The sequence below is a fragment of the Scyliorhinus canicula genome, chromosome 14 (genome assembly GCF_902713615.1).
Source record: "Scyliorhinus canicula chromosome 14, sScyCan1.1, whole genome shotgun sequence".
NCBI lineage: Eukaryota > Metazoa > Chordata > Chondrichthyes > Carcharhiniformes > Scyliorhinidae > Scyliorhinus > Scyliorhinus canicula.
The window spans coordinates 88,003,118-88,026,048 of NC_052159.1; the positions used below are offsets into that span (position 1 = coordinate 88,003,118).

The 22,931-nt window shown below is 46.7% G+C and overlaps 1 protein-coding gene across 1 annotated transcript in view; it reads left to right on the top strand.

Moving 5' to 3' along the window:
• tyr (tyrosinase) overlaps positions 1 to 22,931 on the top strand; it is a 102,608-nt gene that overhangs the window by 54,524 nt on the left and 25,153 nt on the right. Inside the window, exons 2-3 of the mRNA XM_038819074.1 lie at positions 4,067 to 4,283; positions 8,016 to 8,163. Of these exons, the coding sequence (XP_038675002.1) occupies positions 4,067 to 4,283; positions 8,016 to 8,163 (365 nt within the window). The remainder of the gene's footprint in view (positions 1 to 4,066; positions 4,284 to 8,015; positions 8,164 to 22,931) is intronic.

A 22,931-nucleotide genomic window follows, 5' to 3' on the forward strand; every position in this document is an offset into this window, starting at 1 on the left:
TCCAACCAGTATTCAGTTCTGAACACTGATGAGCATGATGATGCACCAAAGGAGTGCAGCCAGAGGCAAGTCCATGGCATCATGGGTGGCTCAACTGTATAGTGTGGGTATAAGAAAGACTGCAAGAGCAATAGTGATAAGTGATTTGACAGTTACGGAAATAAGGAGGCGTTTCCATGTTTACAGACATGAATCCAGCAGAGTATGTTGCCTCCCTGCTGCCAAGGTCAAGGATGTCACTGAGCAGCTGCAGAGCACCCTGAGAGGGAACAGTCATGGTCTAAATCGAGGCATGACATAGGCTATGCGAAGAGGGATGTGGTCCTTGAGTCATAATTTTGCGAGCTGGGTAGGAAATCATCAAGCAAGATCTCAAAAGTAGTAATCTCTGTATTAGTCCCAGTTCCACACAAGTGAATATTGAAATAGGAAGAAAAAGCAGATGAATGGGTGGAATGATGGAGCAGGAGGGAGGGATTTAGATTCTTGGGATCTTGGGACCGGCTCTGTGGAGATAAAACCTATATAGGATGTAGGGGTTACATCTGAATAGAGCCTGGACTGTCTAAATCAGGGTTACTGTGCATTTATGTAAATACACAAAGTTTTGCAAATAGGATTAGTGAATTATAGGCACAGAATGCCATGTGGATGACAAAGTCATAGAGACCTAGCTCAAAGAACAAAGAACAAACAAAAATACAGGAACAGGCCCTTCGGCCCTCCAAGCCTGCGCCGACCATGCTGCCCGTCTAAACTAAAATCGTCTACACTTCTGGGGTCCGTATCCCTCTATTCCCATCCTATTCATGTATTTGTCAAGATGCCCCTTAAATGTCGCTATCGTCCCTGCTTCCACCACCTCCTCCAGCAGCGAGTTCCAGGCATCCACTACCCTCTGTGTAAAAAACTTACCTCGTACATCTCCTATAAACATTGCCCCTCGCACCTTAAACCTATGCCCCCCGAATAATTGACCACTCTACCCTGGGAGAAAGTCTCTGACTATCCACTCTGTCTATGCCCCTCATAATTTTGTAGACCTCTATTAGGTCGCCCTTCAACCTCCTTCGTTCCAATGAGAACAAACCAAGTTTATTCAACCTCTCCTCATAGCTAATGCCCTCCATACCAGGCAGCACCGTGGTAAATCTCTTCTGCACCCTCTTTAAAGACTCCACATCCTTCTGGTAGTGTGGCGACCAGAATTGAACACCATACTCCAAGTATGGCCTAACTAAGGTTCTATACAGCTGCAACATGACTTGCCAATTTTTATAACAGTGCCCCGGCCAATGAAGGCAAGCATGCCGTATGTCTTCTTGACTACCTCCTCCACCTGTGTTGCCCCTTTCAGTGGCCTGTGGACCTATACACCAAGATCTCCTGACTGTCAATACTCTTGAGGGTTCTGCCATTCACTGTATATTCCCTACCTGAAAAAAGGCAGGACTGGGTGGCATTCAGGAAAGATAGGAAATTAAGAAAAGGCTGAGAGGTGGCGGTATTGATTACGGAGAGCATTGCATTGCTGGGCAAAGAGAACATCCTAGAAGGGGCAAGGACAGAATAGATTTGGCTAGAGCTAAGAACAAAAAAGGTGCAATTGCATTGCTCAGTGTAGTCTATTGGCCACCAACCAGTGGGTAGCGTGTCGCGGAAAAAGCTGCAAGGAGACTAAAGAGATGTGAAAAAATTGTGAAGCAATTATAATGAGGGACTTTACCCAAATATAGACTGGGCTAGTAATAGTGTCACATGCAGAGAAGTTAGAAGTTCCTAAGTGCAGGAAGTATGGCAGTACGTTTTCCATCCACCAAGGAAGAAGGCACTGCTGGATGTTATTCTTAGGAATTAGTTAATCAGTTGGGCCATGAGTTTCAATCGGAGAACATTTAGGAAACAGTGATAATTGTACCATAAGGCTATAGAAAACAACAACATAGCGAAAGAATAATTAATTGGAGAAAGTCAACTTTAATATGGCAAGAACAGATCTGGGTGAAATAAATTGAAGTCAAAGGTTTGTGAGACATTTGCACAATCAAGGTATATTCTCTCTGACTACAATCATATGTTCCTTACTTCCACTCTCTCCTTGCTTTGCTTTCTGATTCCTATTCCTCATGACCCTCTCCAATGTGTACCAGTGCCCATGGTAAGATCATGCTCCAATTTTGAGAACGTACTGAATTTTATTACTTTAGAATTGTCAGTTTGGTCAGACACAGTGGTTAGCACTGCTGCCTCACAGCGCCAGGGACCCGGGTTCAAATCCGGCCTTGGGCGACTGCCTGTTTGGAGTTTGCACATTCTCCCCGTGTCTGCATGGGATTCCTTCGGGTGCTCCAGTTTCCTTCCACAGTCCAAAAATGGGCAGCTTAGCTTGATTGGCCATGCTAAATTGTCCCTGAGTCAAAAGGTTTGGTAGTTATGGGGTTACAGTGATAGGGCGAGGGAGTATGCCTGGGTGGGGTGCTTTTTCGGAGGGTTGGTGCAGAACTGATGGGCTGAATGGCCGCCTTCTACACTAGGGATTCTACCCATGAATATCCATACTTTGAAAGATTATGGGTGCCATGGAGTTCAGTTCATCTGTGGTATCCCAGGAAAATTATCTCAAAAATAGTTCAAAATCTATGTTTACCTGTTTGTTCTGGATAAAGATGAATTATCTTCACAGAATTCAGTACCCCTATTAATGACTTCTATGGGTATTTACTGGACCGGCATGGTGGCGCATTAGTTAGCACTGCTTTCTCACAGCACCAGGGACCCGGGTTCAATTCCGACCTTAGGTGACTGTGAAGGTTTTTTTAAATTCAAAGTATCCAATTCTTTTTTATTCCAATTAAGGGGCCATTTAGCTTGGCCAAACCACCTACCCTGCATCTACTTGGGTTGTGGGGGTTATGGTGTTCTTTGTGATTCTGTTATCAGGATGTATGTTGTAGAGTTCACAAAGACCACAGAAGCTAAGTTCATTAACAAAGCTAACTTTTATTTACACTACATATTAAAGCTCCACCACTTACTCCTATAGTAAACAATAACCTCGTAATCCACAATCTACACTCTACTAACATTAATCTCAATACTCTATCTATAACTGTACTCTGATCTCTCTCACTGCCTTCTCCAGCCTCCTCCAAACTTCTCCCAGAAGCCTGTGAGTCAATGATTTACATAGTTCTGTATCTAGCTCCATCTAGTGGTTAATTATGATGTGACATTAACCCTTTTTATTCTGAACATTTCACAGTGACACCCACGCAAACACGGGGAAAATGTGCAATTTCCACACAGACAGTGACCTGGAGCCAGGATCAAACCCGAGTCCTCAGTGCCATGAGGTCACAGTGCTACCCACTGCGCCACCGTGCCACCCTTCTTTGTGGAGTTTGCACGTTCTCCATGTGTCTATGTGGGCTTCCTCTGGGTGTTCGGATTCCTCCCACAGTCCAAAGACATGCAGGTTAGTTGGATTGGCTATGCTAAATTGCCCCTTTGTGTGTGTGGTGTGAGTATCTGTGGCTATGCTTGCTGTCATGTAATACCTCTCAAGCTACAAGGCCCTGGCGACAAACTATTCCAGGAATAATTCGCTGCAAAAACAGACCTATACACTGTTAGGGTGTGGAAAGATAGAGGCAGATGGGTATGTACTGATATCATACATTAAGCCTTTGCCTTCACATAGGGAAAGCTTTCAGCCTAACAAACCGCAAGCCATGGCACAATCAGCAAATGCCCAGTAACATTTTGTCAATCACAAAAAAATTATAGACACACAAGCATTGTGGAGTATTTACCTCAGGTAGTAACGTGTATTGCCCCAGCTCACTTATGAGATAGTGTGATAACTTGTGGAAGTGCTTCTTAGAGAGGAAAATGGTCTCTGACAGGAAACATAATAAAACATATTTCAAAAATTGCACTACCGGACTTGTCAGTTCAAGGTTTGGCAAATGACTTTAACATTTGAGTTTTTAAAAAGTAGTGTTTGTTCCCGGTTCTTGGCATAGCAATGAGAAAATCCATATTGTTTGTATTATTTTTGGCACAGGTAATTTGCACAAAACCAGAAGAATACAATCGGCGTGAGGTTTTGTGTGATGGAGTTCCTGAGGGACCCCTTCAACGTAATCCAGGGAATCATGATCGAAATAGAACACCCAGGCTTCCAATCTCAGCAGAAGTGGAATTTTGCTTAAATCTGATGGAATATGAAACTCCACCCTATGATAAGTTCGCTAATTTTAGCTTCCGGAACACTTTGGAAGGTATTTTTTTATGTGTTTTAAAGTTTGTACAACCTTTGGGGGGTGTGGAGAAATATTTCTTTGTACAGCTCATCAAAATTACTTTGGCTAATGTTATTTGTTTATCACCTGAGGAGTGATGTTCTTTTAAGGAAAAGCAATATCTGAAAAAATGTGTACCCAGGCAGCATGGTAGCACATGTGGCCAGCACTGTGGCTTCACACCACCAGAGTCCCAGGTTCGATTTCCCGTTGGGTCACTGTCTGTGCGGAGTGTGCACGTTCTCCCTGTGTCTGCGTGGGTTTCCTCTGGGTGCTCCAGTTTCCTCCCACAGTCCAAAGACGTGCAGGTTAGATGGATTGGCCATGATAAATTGCCTTTAGTGACCAAAAAGATTAGGAGGGATTATTGGGTTACGGGGATAGGGTGGAAGTAAGTGGTTCGGTGCAGTCTTGATGGGCCGAATGGCCTCCTTCTGCACTGTATGTTCTATGTAGGAAATGTCCAGAAGAATTTACTGAAGAGATAGATTTAACTGAAGTCAAAACAGCTGGTATGGATTTTATCAGGGACCACCACTCTGAATAGCACCTTGTGGGCATCTGAAACAGTCCATCTAATTATGGTACTTACCATTAATGCCTTCTACAACAAATTATACTTTCTTAGTTAGAGAATTACAGGCTGGTATTTTACCGGTCCTGGTGGAATGAAGGAGGAGGAACCAGAAGTGAACGTTGAAGGTGGCCCTTTTTGACTTGCTTTCCTGTAGATAGCTAGCACTGACCAACCAATTAACAGCTGGTGGAGCTGGAGGCCACTCAGCAGCCAGAAGTGGACATTGAAGGGGCACCTGCCATGTCACCTGACACAACGGGAAGTGCTGGCGCCATGTTAAAGGCGTCGTCAATACACAAGCTTTAATCTGAATGATCCACCCAGCAAACAACCTTCAATGACACAGGCATGCAAAATTCCAGCAACCCCTTACCCCTCCAGCAGCCAGTGACTCCTCCAGTCTCCACTGGCCCCTCCAGCAGCCAGTGGCCCCTCCAGCATTTACTGACGTCCAGCGTCCACAGGCTCCTCCAGCCGCCAGTGACTCCTCTAGCATCCACTGGCCCCTCCAGCATCCACAGGCTCCTCCAGCAGCCAGTGACTCCTCCAGCATCCACTGGCCCCTCTAGCAGCCAGTGGCCCCCCCAGCATTTACTGACGTCCAGCGTCCACAGGCTCCTCCAGCTGCCAGTGACTCTTCTAGCATCCACTGGCCCCTCCAGCATCCACAGGCTCCTCCAGCAGCCAGTGACTCCTCCAGCATCCACTGGCACCTCAAGCATCCACTGGCCCCTCCAGCATCCACTGACCCCTGCAGTACCCACTGACACCTGCAACATCCACTTACCCCTCCAGCATCCACTGACCCCTGCAGTACCCACTGACACCTGCAACATCCACTTACCCCTCCAGCAACTACTGACCCCTGCAGCATCCATTAACCTCTAGCAGCCAGCCACCACTCTACCATACACGGACAGCTCGAGCACCTAATGAACCCCCTCAGCTTCCAATGAGTACTTCAGTAACCAGTGACCCCTGCAGCAAACACTGACCCCATCAGCATCCACTGACCACTCCAACAACCAGTGATCACTGCAGCAACCAATAATCCCACCGGTAACTAGTGATCTCTCAGAAACCAGTGACGCCTGCAGCAAACACTGACTCCTCCAGTATTCAGTGACCCCATCAGCAAACACTGGCCCCTCCGCCAACCACTGACCACTCCAGCATCCAGTGAATCCCTCGCTCTTCTGACCCCTCCAGCAACCAGAGACTAGCCAAAATTACCCAAACTAACATCGGACAATGATTTTGAGTACAGGAACCAACTGACGGCACATGGAATCCAGCAGAGACTGTCAGCATGTGCCCAGACCTAAGATCATATTAATCACATGGCAGTGTGATGAAATAGATGCCAAATCAGAACAATGCCACAACCAGAAACACTGAGTAATCCTATGTAAAGAGAACCCTGTCTAAGACACAACACAAAGACACCTATTCCGTAATCAGCGATCGGGCGGAGAATCCCTTTTTACGACCGAATCGGAGGTGGAGCCCCCTCTAAAACGGCATCATCGCGGAATTCACCGCATGCCGTTGGGACGGCCTCAGGATGTTACCTGAAGGTCCTCCCCCATTGCCCCGCCCCTGATGAGCCGAGTTCACGACGGCGCGGATCACTTGTGCTCTCAGTTTTTGTGAACCTGGCGTGGCACCACAGTCGGGGGGGGGGGTGGGGGGGAGTAGGGGGGAGCCGTGCCCCTGGCCAGGGGGGCTTCGGCGAGGGCTTGGGGGAACTGGTGGGGGGTGGTCCGGGGGTGGCACTCTCTGGCAGGTCGGGTCCCCGCGCGGCTGGCGCCATGTTGTACGGAGCAACTGCTGCAGGTCTTCGCCGTGCACCTGCTCGGTCACGAACACGGCCATTCTTGGTACGGGAGCTGGGAGTTCTACCTGGCACCACTGCTAGCCGCTCACCGGTCCTGGAATCGGTGAGGGTTTGGTGCTGATTTTGGCGTAGTTACCGGCAGTTCCCACGCCGCCGTCGGCACTTAGCCGCAGAATTGGAGAATCCAGCCCAATATTATTTTCTTTTGCTGTCATATAAATAGTTAGATTCTTTAAGCGTAAACCTCTTGCTTTAAAAAAGTTGTGATATGATGTACTTGTACCTTTTCAGGGCATGTACCTTAAATTGCTCTCGATCACTATCACCTTGACACAGGATGTGATGCCACCTTCCCATTACTCTGAATTCAGTCTACAGAAGCACCAGTAGCAATCAGATGTGCCGCACATCTCCCAGTTAACATTGCCTCTATATATGACAGGATTTTCTGCCCACTCCGTGGCATGTTTTGCGGTGGTGGAGACGGCCTGCCATTGGTCAGCAGTGAAATTTTCCTGTCTCGCCACCGGCAACGGGTTCCCCCTTGATCGCATCCTCTGCCGTCGTGGAATTCGCAGCAGGGATCGCCCTCGAAGGGACTGGGAAACCCTGCTGGCAGGAGCGGCTGGAAAATTTTGACCATTGCTTTATCTTCAATTAAAGAACCCCCACTACTATTTCATTGGGATAGTTATGTCACATAGAAGCACATAACCAGTTATCTGTCAGCAAATGGCACACATTGTTATAGCCTTCCTTGTGAAGAGGAAATGGCAGGGATTTATCTCCTCTGCCAATCTGTAAGCATGTGTCTTGAGGTAATGATGGTTGGACCACAGGAATAGCGTGTCATTCGCTTTTGTGAACTCCTGTGCCTCATTCAAATCTTAAAACATGATTGGAATTCCTGAGGAATACTCATCATGACCACTTTGCACGTAGTGGTTCAAATGAAAGCAACAATCAAGAAGAATGAAGGAAAGTACTGGTAGGAAATAAACCTAAAATAATGCAAACACAGTGCAGTAGCCAAGAACAAGAATGAATCATTTTTTAAAAAATGCACCAAAATCGAATTGCTCAATACTAAAAAAAGACATGTACCAACAATTGTGCAACAATTGCATCACTTTCTTGCTGTTTGTTTGATGTAATTGGTGTACTTTTTTACCCTCCTTAGTTACCCTGTTTGAAGGTGAAATTTTATTTTAATGTTAATTTGCTGTTATTTGACAGTGTTGTAGGTTAATTAGTAAAACTGGCTTAATTATTCAAAGAAATATTACTTCTTGAACAGGCTTTGCTAATCCAAATGATGCTATATCCAACGCAACGCAGAGTGGCTTACATAATGCCGTGCACATTTACATGAATGGTTCGATGTCTCAAGTTGGTGGATCAGCAAATGACCCAGTCTTTATACTTCATCATGCTTTTGTTGACAGGTGAGTGTAAATGATAGTCAATTTACTCCATATTCTCCCATTTTCTTGTTGTTCACTACAGAAATTCCTCAATATACTATGTTGTCTGCTTAGCAGGTGGGCCAAGGAATTTATTATGTTGGTAAACAAATATGCACGGAATACTTCCCACTCTTGGTAGCGGTGTCCCAAGCAACATGTAATATTTGGGCTATGTGCTCATTCAAGGCATGTATTCAGCACTACCTGTGCTTGGTTGTACAAGTGTTTGGGGGGGGAGTCAAAAATTAAGTGTGTCTGATGCCACTTGAAGACAATTAGTAGATCTAAATTGAGGTTGCAATCTTGCTACAGACAGTCGTGAAGGCTTCTGAAGAGAAAAATGGCTGCACGACCTGCTGCTTTGAAGGCTCTGCTCAGGTTGCTGAACAGGAGGAGATCTCTTCAGTGGAGCAGAAAGGCCTTAGAGCAGCAACCCCTCCACCAATAAGAATGCATTGTAGAGGAGGTCAATACCAGAAGCTTAGCTCCCAAGACTTAGTTATGATCCTGAAAGAAGTTCAATTACTTCAACAGAATTGTCAAGGTGACAATTCTGCTCTCTCCCTTTCAACACACACACACATGTACACACACATAAATGCACACACACACACGTGCACACACAGAAGATATGCAATGTTGGTTAAATGCCTCATTGACATATTCCCTGACCATCACAGGCAGCAATGGGGTCAGGCTGTGGGAATGCAAGAGGAGTGCAGGATTTCTTCACTTTCTGCACCTTGTCTCTTATTACATGACATGATAAATTACAAATACTTGCACCAGCTATTTCTCTCTCTACTCTTTCTTCACACTAAAAACAAACCTTTGTTCTTCTCTTTCATTCCTTCTTTCAGATGCTGAAGTGGCAATAGTTCAGCTATTACCTGAAGTTACAGCGTCACACTTGCAAGCACAAATTCAGAGACTGGCACCATGCGTAATTAGTGGCTAGTCCAAACTATGGCTTATCACTCGATGGATAACCAAGCAGAAGTGTGCAGGAATTAGAGTAGGGAGGTCGGTCACCACAGACACCAATTTACCAGAGGGTGAGATTGATATTAGCTGTGAGCAGAAGACTCAGGTGCTGATCTTGAGGAGCCAAGCTACAGAAGAAGGCTGATGGATATACGTCAGGAAATGCTAGGTGCAATGGACAACACGCTGGTGAGTTTGTGTACAATGTACCTAAAGCCATTCCCCCTGGGCAACTGATACACTTCCTTCAGGTCCTCCAGCTCCGCAAATGTTCCCCCTCTAAACAAGTCACTGAAGTGCCCGATCCCTGCCTGCCCCCTAAACCTCGCATCAAGCTCCACCGGCGCAAACCTATGGCTATTGCAGATAGGCACCAACACCGTACCACCCTCCAGCCCCAAAAGCTGCATCCACTGCCCCCACACCCTGAGGGCCGACACCACCACTGAGCTTGTGGAGTACCTGGCCGCCGAAAACGGTAAAGGTGCCAACAACAAAGCCCTGAAACACTTACCCCACACCATGCCGCCTCCACCCGCCCCCATATCGACCCGTCCTCCATGACCCATTTCCTTACCATAGCAATGTTCATTGCCCAGTAATAATTCATCATGTTTGGCAACGCCAGCCACCCCCCTCCTCGCCTCTGCTCCCAACAAGCCCGTCGCACCCATGGGTCTTCCCTGCCCTCACAAACCGGAGATCAACTCATTGACTTTCCTAAAAATCGACTTGGGAAGAAAGATTGGGTGGTTCAAAATAAAACAGAAACCTCGGCAGCACTGTCATTTTCACTATCTGCACCCACCCTGCCCGTGACAGCGACAGCACATCCCACCTCTTAAAGTCCACTATCATCTGCTCCACCAGCCAAGCCAAGATCAGTTTATATAACTGCGTCAAACTTCGCGCCACCTGGATACCCAAATACCTGAAACTTGCCCCCACCACCCTAAACAGCTACTCCCCTTTTCGCCTTTCCTGTCTTCTGGCATCAATTGGGAACACCTCACTCATATTCAGTTTGTATCCCGAAAACTGGCCAAATTCCCCGAAGATCTCCATAATGTCTCCAATGCTGTCAACCGTGTCTGAAATTTATAATAACAGGTCGTTTGCATCCAATGAGAACCTTTGTTCTGCGCAACCCCTCCCCCCTGCCACCCCCACAATCCCTCTCCAGTCCGTCGACACCCCAAGCACCATTGCCATGGCTCTATCTCCAAGACAAAAAGCAACCGGGAGAGCAGGCCTCGTCCCACGATGTAGTCTGAAGTACCCCAAACTCGCTCGGTTTTTCCCCACACTCGCAACCGGCGCCCTGGAGAACTACCGGAACCAATCCACAAACCCCTGCCCGGATTGAACCTCCAACTAATACGCCCACTCCACCCGATCGAATGTCTTCTCCATGTCCATCGCCAACACTAGCTGCACCTCCTTCTCTTCCAAAATCATCATAATTACATTGAGTAGCCTCCGCACATTCGCAGACATATGCCTTCCCTTCACAGAATCCATCTGGTCTTTGCCGATCACCCTGGCACACCTTCGCCAACGACTTGGTGTCCACATTCAACAATGGTATCGGGCAGTATGACCCACACTGCTCCAGGTCCTTATCCTTCTTCAAAATCAGGGAGGTGGAAGCCTGCGACAATGTAGGGGAGAATACCACCCCCTCTCCCTCGCTTCATTATACGTCCTCACCAGCAGTGGCCCCAGGTCAGGCCCAAATGTCTACCGGGAACCCTTCCGACCCCAGGACCTTCCCTGCTTGCATTGCCCCCATATCATCCATCACCTTTCTCAGCCCAATTCGGGCCACCAGCCCTGAACCAGCCCCTCCTCCACTTTGGAAACTCCAACCCACCCACAAACTGCCACCTTTCACCCCCTCCCCCCAGTCGGCCAGGCCAGGGGCTCTGACTCTTAAAGTTTCCTATAATAGGCCTGGAACACCCCATTCACCCCTCCGGGTCCATCACCATCTTAGCCTTATCATCTCTAACCCGACCTATCTCCCTCGGCAATCCTCATGCTTTCTCAACTAGTGGGCCAAAATCCTACTTGTTTTTTCCCGTACTTATGCACTGCCCCTCTCCCCCCCCCCCCCCCCCCCCCCCCCCCCCCCCGCAGCTGCCCCACCGCCTTCCACATAGAAACTAACCCAAACTCCATCTGGAGCCTCTACCTCTCCTTCAACGACCCTGCCTCCAGCGCCTCAGAGTAACCCCTGTCCACCCTCAAAATCTCATCTACCCTAGCCCTCTCCTCCCACTCTGCCTTCTCACTGTGTATCCAAATTGATCTAAACTCCACCCAACTACCGCCTTGAGTGCCTCCCACAACATGGCAACTGTGACCTCCCCCGTGTCGTTCAGTTCCACATAGCCCCGAAGAGCAGCCTGCACATGCTTACATCCCTCCTCATCTGCCAGCAACCCCACGTCTAGCCTCCACTGCGACGTTTGGGCCTCCCCCTAAGCCACCTGAAAATCAACCCAATGCATCGTGGGATCTGAAACCACAATCGCCGAATACTCCAAGTCGGCCACCCGTCTTTTCCATCACATAAAAGTCAATCCGGGAGTACACCCGGTGAATATGGGAGAAGCATGAAAACTCCTTCGCCCTTGGCCTCCCAAACCTCCATGGGTGTACCGCCCCCCCATGCGCTCCATAAATAAACCTTCTCAGCACCCTCACCACTGCCAACAGCCTTGACAACTTGCGACTCGACTGGTGCAAGCTTGGATCTATGACCATATTAAGATCATCCCCCCATAATCAAGCAATGCAAGTCCAAGTCCTGAATCCTCTGCAGCACCCGTCTCATAAAATCTACGTCATCCAAATTCAGGGAACCATCAGCATCCCCTCCAGCCTCTCACTAACCTTCACATATCTTGCTCCCTGGTTCGGCCACAGAGCTCCCCACCTCGAATGCAACCCTCTTATTGACCAACACCGCCAGTCCCCTCATCTTCATATCCAGCCCCAAAAGGAATACCTGTCCCACCAATCCCTTTCTCAGCCTCCTCTGATCCGCCGCCATCTTCAGGTGTCTCCTGCAAAAGAGCCACGTCCGCCTTCAAACTCCTCAAGTGTGTGGATACACGCAACTGCTTAAGTGGCCCATTCAGGCCCCTCACGTCCCACATGACCAGCCTGGTCATGGGGGCTCCCTGCCTCTTCCCCTGCCGATCAGCCTATCCCTTTTGGACCCAGCCCCCGGCCCGCTTTACCCGATCCACCCTCGGATGTCCACTGCCATCGATCCCTTCCCAACAGCCTCATACCAACCACACCCATGGAACCAACCCGAGACCCCCAGCCCTCGAACAAAAAACTAACCCCATCTGCGCACCCCCCCCCCCCCCCCCCCCACCCAATGCCTTCTCCGGGCACTCCTGTACCTTATGCCCTCAAATACTACACTCTTTGTGTGGAAAACGACCAAAAAAATCCGCCTTGAACGTGAGTCACCAAATGTACGACCACTCACTCCATGGCCGCCACCGAACGTTGCTGTTTCATCCACTCTTGTGCTGCCTCTCCTATTTGGTGTAAACTGGGAGCCAGTGGGGGTGCCCTATTTGTCACCATAAAGTCTGGCCTATAAATCGTTCTGTGGACAGACATTTGCATTGCTTGAGTGGGCAGGTGCACGACCTTAAAGCGTGTGAAGTCACAGGAGAAGGCATCAGGCATGCATCATGCAATCATGCAATATTTCAGTTGGCAGGCATGCGCAAGGGTTGGCAGCACACCCCTGGCATTCAAATAGGCAATTTTGCCCATTAAGGGGCCTTGAATGCAATTTTACATAACCTGTCTGCTTTTATGGTTGGTGGGCGGGCTACTTGGACAGGTGGCTTTTCCGATTTAGCTGCAACCTCAATCCAGGGAGGGTTGAAAGGTCAGGGCTGAAAGGTAATTAACAAATGTGTCTGGGGACTGAGGTCTGGTATGATTGTGCTGTCTAGACACTCGTGGCATAGTTTTAACATCAATATTTATTTTTCATGGTTCAGCAGCTCCTTGGGACAGCTCCGCAGTGGCTTTCCCGCTTGGGGAGCACATCAGAAGCTCCCTTATCCTGGCGCCCAACCTCTTACAGTCCTTCCAGGCAGCACTTAGCCTTTCATAGAATGTGTTTCATGCTAGATGGCTGTTAATTGGCTATCCAGCGTAAAATTGCGCTCCGGGGCCGACCGCGCCTGGGAACACATTTCACCTCTGGACCCATCGAGTGCGCGAACCTGACAAGTGAAAAATTTAAACCTACGATCAAGTGTCATGTTGCCAGCATGCCACATGATTGAGCCTCCAGGAATGTATCTAACAAAAACTGGATATATATCAAATGTCAGATCCCACTTTTAATGCAGTAATCAATATTGTACATAGTTATGAATGCTTCCATAGAATCCCTACAGTACAGAAGGAGGCCATTCAGCCCATCGAGTCTGCATCCACCCTCTGAAAGAGCACACTATCTAGGCCCACTCCCTTGTTCTATTGTTGCTAGCCCATCTAACCTGCACATCTTTGGATACTGAGGGGCAAATTTAGCAGGGCCAATCTCGTATGGCACGTGGTCATTCGATTCCTCGGCGAAGATCTTTGAAGCTAACCTTCTCAGAACTCAAAAATAAAAGCGAAATACTGCGGATGCTGGAAATCTGAAACTCAAAACTCATCTTCCTAAAAATTGTGAGTATTTCAATTCCCAAACCTCTCCAGTCTATCTCCTCCCACTTGCATTTCTAAAGGTTCCTAAATTACATGCATTGCCCACGCCCAAATACAATTTGATGCAGCCATCAGCAGACAGATTCTGGCATTTGCATTTTTATTATTTGAAAATTGCCTCTTCCTTATTTTTCGACGTATCAATAGTGGTTGCTCTTCAAAGCCATCGCTATATTCTTGAATATTGTTCTAAAATAATGGTGTTGCATTTCAGCAACTTCCCAGTCCTCGGATACGATCTCCTCATATTGACGCTCTGTGTAATTGTTACTAACTCATCAAGGTAGCTGACTTGGTAAGCTTTGAGCAACACTCTGGATGTTTGGTGAAAGCCGCTACTGCAAATATAAAAATAAGAAGAATTCAATTGCATTTCAATAACACACTCCCACTTTTCTGCAAAATATCACCAACAGTTCCATATAAACTAGATGGCTTTGAAGAGCAACCACTACTGCTATGCAGATAAAACAAGGAAGAGGCTGTTATCAAATAATAAAAATGTAAGTGCCAGAATCTGTCTGCTAATGGTTGCATCAAAGTTGAGTGGTGGTGGGCAAGAGGATGAAGCCAAATAAGGTTTTATTTATCCTCTCAAATGGATGTAAAATACACTATTTGTGTATTGATGAGCGAGGCACCTGTCATGATATCCTGAAAATTATTTATCCCTCAAAATGTATATCATTGCTGTTTGCGTGACCTTGATTTGCGCAAACTGGCTGCATATTTGCTGCTTTACAATAGTGACCACACTTCAAAAGTAATTCATGGGCAGCAAAGTTCATTTTGACATCTTGAGATCATGAAACTGTCCATATAAAGGCAAGTCTTTTATTTTTCCTCAACAAAATACAAAATGAAGAAAAATATGAAGAAATAATGATGGCAAATTGTTCCCCACAGGATATCAGTCAAGGCTCTGCAAATCACTGATATAAAGCATTGAGACTGAAGTTCACTCCGAGCCTTGGATATTTAAAAGTTGGCAGATTGTCCCACATTTTATATTTCTCCATAATGCTAACTTTGTAGCACAGTGGTAATGGGGTCTTTGAAACAGTTCGCAGGGATCCATGCCCCCAACCCCAAATCAACTGCGCATACAACCAAAAGCACACATCGATGTTGGAAAAGTTTGCCATTTTGTGCCACCCTAGGATACAGCTTATTCTGAGTGACAGTAGATATCTCTATATATAGTTTTGGACACAAAACACTTTTTAAAAGGCAAATTGATTGGATTCTTGCTGACTGCATCTCAAATCGATAAAGAAAATTGATAGATTTAATGAAATTTATTTGATTCCAGTTGATTGTTATCCCTTCCAATCAACTTTTTCTGATGCTTTACGATAAGTCCGCAAATATTTTCACGGAGGAAGGATGATTTGTCGGGTGCGAGGGGAATTACAGGCATGTTGAGGTGAGAGGTGCTCATTGGGTTTCCATTTACAGTTTCTGATTCAGCTTGGAAGGAAGAGCTTCATTTACATAGCTCCCTTCATGACCACAGGATGCCCTGAGATTTAATTGTCTCTTTCTACATTGCTTTCAATGCCTGGATATTTTTACTGCCACCTGAGATCTGTAGACAGTGCTCCAGATATGACAATACCTATGACTTGCACAAATTCCATAACCACCTGGAACATGTGCTCAATCCTCTGGTTAAATTGGCTAACTGACATGGCTAGCTTTCTCTGTCTGGACAAAATCAAATTCGCCCTGAGAGGGTCAATGTCAGAGTTTGTCTGGAGGTGGCAGCCGTTTGTCGGCTTCTTTAGGGAAAATTAACGGTCAGCAGAGGGGGGGGGGGGGGGGGGGGGGGGTTAGGGTCTAGTTTAGTTTGGATTAGTGTCATAATATACACCAGGATATCATGGTGCAGACACACCCACTGATGGACACACAGTAGGACCAATCAACACGCACAACACCGCAGCCAATCACCAGTTAGAGCACACTCACTATAAAGACAGAGGGCATCAGTTTTCCCGCTCATTCGGGATGCAGCCTCTCAGAAGGACAGAGCTCACAGCTTGCAACACAGATCTTCACCATGTGCTGAGTGCATAGACTGGTTAGGATAGGCATAAGTCTTTAGTTTAATCTAACATCATGTTAACCCACAGTGAAAGTATGTTCAACAGTTTCTAGCTTAATAAAATAGTGTTGTACTATTTTAAGTGTTGGTAGCCTGTATGTGTTCCACGGATCCAGAGCACCCAACACATCAATTAGTGTGTAAGAAAAGTGGGACCTGTGAGGGAGGAAGACGGCCTTTGAACTATGTTTATATTTGTATGTACACTGTTTCTTCTGTTATTGTTATAAAATCATAAATACCTCAATAAAATGTTTATAAAAGAAAAAAATCCTCTGGTTAAATTCCTCAGCCTCTCATGATAGCCTCTCACTCCACAAACCAATCTTGGCTGTACGTTTTAAAATATTCCTTCATCAGATGTAGACAACGTTTGCTAGGCCAGCATTTATTGCTCATCCCTAATTTCAAAGGTAGTGGTGAGCTGCATTCTTGAACCGCTGCAGTCCATATGGTGTAGATACACCCACAGTACTGTTAGGAAGGGATCTCCAGGATTTTGATCCAGTGACAGTGAAGGAACAGCGATATAGTTCCAAGTCAGGATGGTGAGTGGCTTGGAGGGGAACTTGCAGGTAGTGGTGTCCCATGTATCCTCTGCCTTTGTGCTAGATGGTAGCAGTCCTGGATTTGGAAGGTGCTGTCTGAGGGGTCTTGGTGAGTTCCTGCAGTGCATCATATGATAGCACATATTGCTGCTATTGTGCGTTGGTGGTGGAAGGAGTGAATATTTGTGGCGGCATTCCAATCAAGTGCATAGTATGCCATCATAATTCTGACTTGTGCCTGTGGACAGGCATTGGGGGTCAGGAGGTGAGTTACTCGCCGCAGGATTCCTAGCCTCTGACCTGCTGTTGCAGCCATGGTAATTACATGGTTAGTCCAGTTCAGTTTTAGATCAGTGGTAACCCCAGGATGTTGATAGTGGGGGATTCAGCCTTTGAATTAAAAGGGATGATGGTTAGATTCTTTCTCGTTGAAGATGGTCATTGCCCTACACTTGTGTGGTGCGAATGTTACTTACCACTAGTGAGCCCAAGTCTGGATATTGTTCAGGTAGTGTTGCATTTGTAAATGGAGTGTTTCAGTATCTGTGGAGTCATGAGTGATGCTGAACATTGAGAAATCATCAGCAAACATTGCCACTTCTGACCTTATAATGGAAGGAAGGGCATTAGGTCATTAATGGAGCATCTGAAGATGGTTGGGCCTCGGACACTACCCCGAGGAACCCCTGCAGTTATGTCCTGGAGCTGAGATGATTGCCTTCCAACCACCACAACCATCTTCCTTTGTGCCAGGTATGACTCCAACCAGCAGAGAGTTTTCCCCTGATTTCCATTAGCTCGAGTTTTGCTACCGCTCCTTGGTGTTATATTTGGTCAAATACTGCCTTGATGGCAAAGGCTATCACTGTCACCTCAGAGATAAGGCTATAATGATGTCAGGAGCTAAGCAACCTTGGCGCAACCCAATTGAGCGTCAATGAGCAAGGTAGTGTTGGTTTGATAACACTATGGATGATGTCTTCAATCACTGCCTCCAATGTAACCATTTCCTTCCTTAGATATGGAGAACAAACCTTGCACAATATTTCTGGTGTGGCCTTACCAAATCCTACAATGAAGACTTCTCTGTTCAGGACCCTAGCCCTCTTGCAATAAAGGCCAAGATATTATTTGCCTTCCCAATTGCTTGCTGTACCTGCATACTGACTTTCTGCATCCCCTGTATGAGTACACTCATGCTTCTATGAATTTAAAACTTCATTCCTTTTGAAAAAATATTTCTTCTATTGAAGTGATTAGCAGATTTTGAGGGGCTGAGAATAAAATTGCAGAAGATGAAACAGGAGCAACATTGGCAAACAACAATGTTGAACAAGGGTGATCAGCAGTCTGCAGGAAAAATATATATAATGCTGAAAGAAACAAACAAACTAAAGAAAAGCAAATTACTGCGGATGCTGGAATCTGAAACGGAAGGGAAAATGCTGGAAAATCTCAGCAAGTCTGGCAGCATCTGTAGGGAGAGAAAAGAGCTAACGTTTCGAGTCCGATGACTCTTTGTCCAAGCCTGCTGAGATTTTCCAGCATTTTCCCTTCCAAACAAACTAAACACTAGTGAGACACTGTGGATGAATAAAGTCATGCAGCAACAATTGAGGGATAGGATTGAGACATACATAAGTGCACAGGCAACAAAGGAGTGCATGAGAAAACAAAAATAATATTGTCACAAGCAGGCTTACATTAACACTGCCATGAAGTTATTGTGAAAAGCCCCTAGTCGCCACACTCCGGCGCCTGTTCGGATACACTGAGGGAGAATTCAGAATGTCCAAATCACCTAACATCACGGGTGGGATTCTCTGACCCCCACCCCCCGCTGGGTCGGAGAATCGCCAGAGGGCGGCGTGAATCCCGCCCCTACCGGCTGCTAAATTCTCCGGCGCCGGGAATTTGGCGGGAGCGGTGATCACGCCACGCCGGCAGTGGCCCCCCCCCCTGGTGATTCTACGGCCCGCGATGGGCCGAGTGGACACCAGTCTACGGCCGGTCCCGCCGGCGTAAATTACAACAGGTACTTAACGGCGTGACCTGGCTCCGCGGGCGGCCTCTGGGGTCCTCGGGGGGCACGGGGAGAAATCTGGCCTCCGGTGGTGTCCCCACGGTGGCCTGACCCACGATCAGAGCCCACCGATCCATGGGCATCGGCTGCTGTAACAGTCTGCGATGGCCGATGCGGAGATGAACCCCCCTGCACATGCGCTGGGATGACGCCAGCAGACGCTGGCGCTCCTGCATATGTGTCAACTTGCGCTGGTTGGCATGGCACCAAGCCCCTTCCGCGCCGGCTGGCACAGTGCAAACCACTCCGGAGCCGGCCTAGCCCCTGAAGGTGCGGAGGATTCTGCAACTTCGGGGCGACCCGATGCCAGAGTGGTTAATGCCACTCCTTCACGCCAGGGTTGCCCACCCCGCTGCTTCGCGGAGAATCTCGCCCCACGTCTTTTGGGACTCGTGGGAAGAAACTGGAGCACCCAGAGTAAACCCACGCAGACACGGGGAGAACGTGCAGACTCCACACATACAGTGACTGAAGCCGGGAATTCAACCTGGGACCCTGGTGCTGTGAAGCTATTTGAAAATCCCCCTAGTCGCCACACTCCGGCTACTGGAGATTGGGAGAGAAGCAAAAAGAAATTAGGAAGTCAAAGAAAAACAAAATAGAAAATATTTTACAGTCATATCAACAGGAACACTGGGATAGAAAGAGAACTATGAAGAGACAAACAGGGTAACACAACAAGTAATGATAGAGATGGCAGAACATTTAAAATATTTATCTTTGGAATTTATCAGGAGTTAGAGCAGGGAGAAATTATATTGAACATTGAGATGAGTAATGAGATAAGTGCATGCAATTTACTAATCAAACTCAAAGAGGGTCCATTTGGATTGGATTCATGCATTTTAAAGGAATCTAGAGAGGCGACAGTAGAAGCATTCCTACACCTATTTAATCATTCATCAGAAAAAGATGTAATGCCAGAGGACTAACTGTAGCTGACATAATTTCTATATTTATGAACGGGGATAGAATATGCCTCGGGAATTATAGAACCGTCAGCTTAATGTTGGAGATAAAAAAAATAATTATGAGAATCAAAGAACACCTAGAGAAGAAAAGTATAACGATGAACAGTTAGTATAAATTTCAAAAGGTACATTTTCGCCAAACTTGTTGAATTTGAGGAAATAGCAGCGAGAGCTGACAGTGGTCATGCAGTATCACAAAATCACAGAAAAATACAGTACAGCAAAGGCCCTTCAGCCCATTGAGTCTGCACCTGATCTGCCAATCCTAATCCCATTTGCCAGCCACTTGGCCCATATCCTCGAATACTAAGATGTGCCAAGTGCTCATTCAGGTACTTTTTAAAGGATGTGAAGTAACCCACCTCCACCACCCTCGAAGAGTGGGTTCCAGACCGTCACTACGTCTGCTAAAAACGTTTTTCCTCAAATCCCCCCTGAACCGTCCACCTCTCACCTTGAACTTGTGTCCCCTTGTAATCGACTCTTTAACTAAGGAGAACAGCTGTTCCCTAACCCCCCTCCATGCCTCTCATAATCTTGTATACCTCGATCAGGTCGCCCCTCAGTCTTCTCTGCTCTAGCGAAAACAACACAGGCCTATCCAACCTCTGTTCATAACTGAAATGTTCCATCCCAGGCAACATCCTGGTTAACCGCCTCTGCACCCACTCCAGTGCAGTCACATCCTTCCATTATAATGTGGTGACCAGAATTGCACACAGTACTCCAGCTGTGGCCTCAACAATGATCTATATATAACTCCAACATGACTTCCTTGCTTTTGTAATCTATGCCACAATTGATAACGGTAAATGTACCATTTACCAAATATGCCCTTTTCACCACCCTATTAGCATCGTCTTCTGCCTTCAGAGATCTATTTACAAACACAACACAGTCTCTCTTTGTTCCTCAGAACGTCCCAGTGTGGTGCCAGTCATTGAATGTTTCCTTGTCAAATTGCTCCTTCAAATGTGTAACACCTCACACATTTCAGGATTAAATTCCATCTGCTACCTTTCTGCCTATTTGACCATCCCATCTATATCTTCCTGTAACCGAGGACTCTCAGCCTCACTGTTAACTATCTTTGTGTCATCTGCAAATTTACTGATCCAAACCCTTGCATCGTCATCTAAGTCATTTATATAAACGACAAATAAGAGGGGACCCACCACAGATCCCTGTGGTATACCACTGGACACTGGCTTCCAGTCATTAAAGCAGCCATCTGTCCTCACCCTCTGTTTTTTACAGCTCAGCCAGCTTTGAATCCACCTTATCAAGGTCCCCTGTGCATTTGTGTTCTTTATAAGTCTCCCATGTGGGACCTTGTCAAATGCTTTACTGAAATCCATGTAAATTACATTAACTGCACTACCCTCAACTACACACTTTGTCACGTGCTCAAAATATTCACTCAAATTTGTTAGGCACGATCTCCTCAGACAAAGCCATGCTGAATATTCCTGATCAAACCTTGCCTCTCCAAGTGGAGATAGATTCACTCCTTCAGAATTTTCTCCATTAGTTTCCCCACTATTGATATGAGAATCGCTGGCCTGTAGTTCCTTGGCTTATCCCTACAGCCATTCTGAAATAGTGGGACCACATTTATGGTTCTCCAGTCCTCTGGCACCTCTCCTGTGGCCAGAGAAGAATAAAAAATTTGGATCAGGCCCCCTGCAATCTCCTCCCTCACCTCCCAAGCAATCTGGGACACAATTTGTCTGGACCTGGAGATTTCTCCACTTCTAAGACCATAAGACATAGGAGCAGAATGAGGCCACTTGGCCCATCGAGTTTGCTCCGCTATTCAATCATGGCTGATATTTTCTCATCCCCATTCTCCTGCCTTCTCCCCATAACCCCTGATCCCCTTACTAATCAAGAACCTACCTATCTCTGTCTTAAAGGCACTCAGTAATTTGGCCTCCACAGTCTTCTGCGGCAAAGAGTTCCACAGATTCACCACCCTCTGGCTGAAAAAATTCCTCCTCATCTTTGTTTTAAAGGATCGTCCCTTTAAACTGAGATGGTGTCCTCTGGTTCTAGTTTTTCCTACAAGTGGAAACATCCTCTCCACGTCCACTCTATCCAGGCCTCGCAGTATCTTTTAAGTTTCAATAAGATCCCCTCTCATCCTTCTAAACTCCAACGAGTACAGACCCAGAGTCCTCAAACGTTCCTCATACAACAAGTTCTTCATTCCAGGGATCATTCTTGTAAACGTCCTCTGGACCCTTTCCAAGGCCAGCACATCCTTCCTTAAATATGGGGCCCCAAACTGCTCACAATACTCCAAATGAGGTCTGACCAGAGCCTTATACAGCCTCAGAAGTGCATCCCTGGTCTTGTATTCTCGCCCTCTTGACATGAATGCTAACATTGCTTTTGCCTTCTTAACTGCCGACTGAACCTGCACATTAACGTTAAGAGAATCGTGAACAAGGACTCTCAAGTTCCTTTGTGCTTCTGCTTTCCGGAGCATTTCCCATTTAGAAAATAGTCTATGCCTAAATTCCTCCTTCCAAAGTGCATAACCTCACACTTTTCCACATTATATTTCATTTTCCACTTCATTGCCCACTCTCCTAGCTTGTCCAAGTCCTTCTGCAGGCCCCTTGCTTCCTCAATACTACCTGTCCCTCTACAGATCTTTGTATCAGCTGCAAACCTAGCAATAGCGCCTTCAGTACCTTCTTCCAGATCATTAATGCTTATTGTAAAATGTTGTGGTCCCACTACAGACCTCTGAGGCACACCACTAGTCACTGGCTGCCATCCTGAAAAAGACCCCTTTATTCCCACTCTCTGCCTTCTGCCAGTCAGCCAATCCTCTATCCATGCCAGGATCCTACCCTGAACACCATGAGCTCTTAACTTATTTAACAGTCTCCTATGTGGCACCTTGTCAAAGGCCTTCTGGAAATCTAAATAAATCACGTCCACTGGTTCTCCTTTGTCTAACTTGCTTGTTACCTCCTCGAAGAACTCTAACAGATTTGTCAGACACGACCTCCCTTTGACAAAGCCGTGCTGACTCAGTCCTATTTTACCATGCACTTCCAAGTGCTTCGCGATCTCATCTTTACGAACAGACTCTAAAATCTTACCAATGACCGAAGTCAGACTAACCGGCCTATAATTTCCTGTCTTCTGCTTCCCTCCCTTCTTAAACAGTGGTGTTACATTAACCACCTTCCAGTCCTCTGGAACCCTTTCCCCCGTACTTGTATACATTTTACAAACTCTGCTCCATCTTAGCCCTTAACACAATGACTATCCCAGTTAAT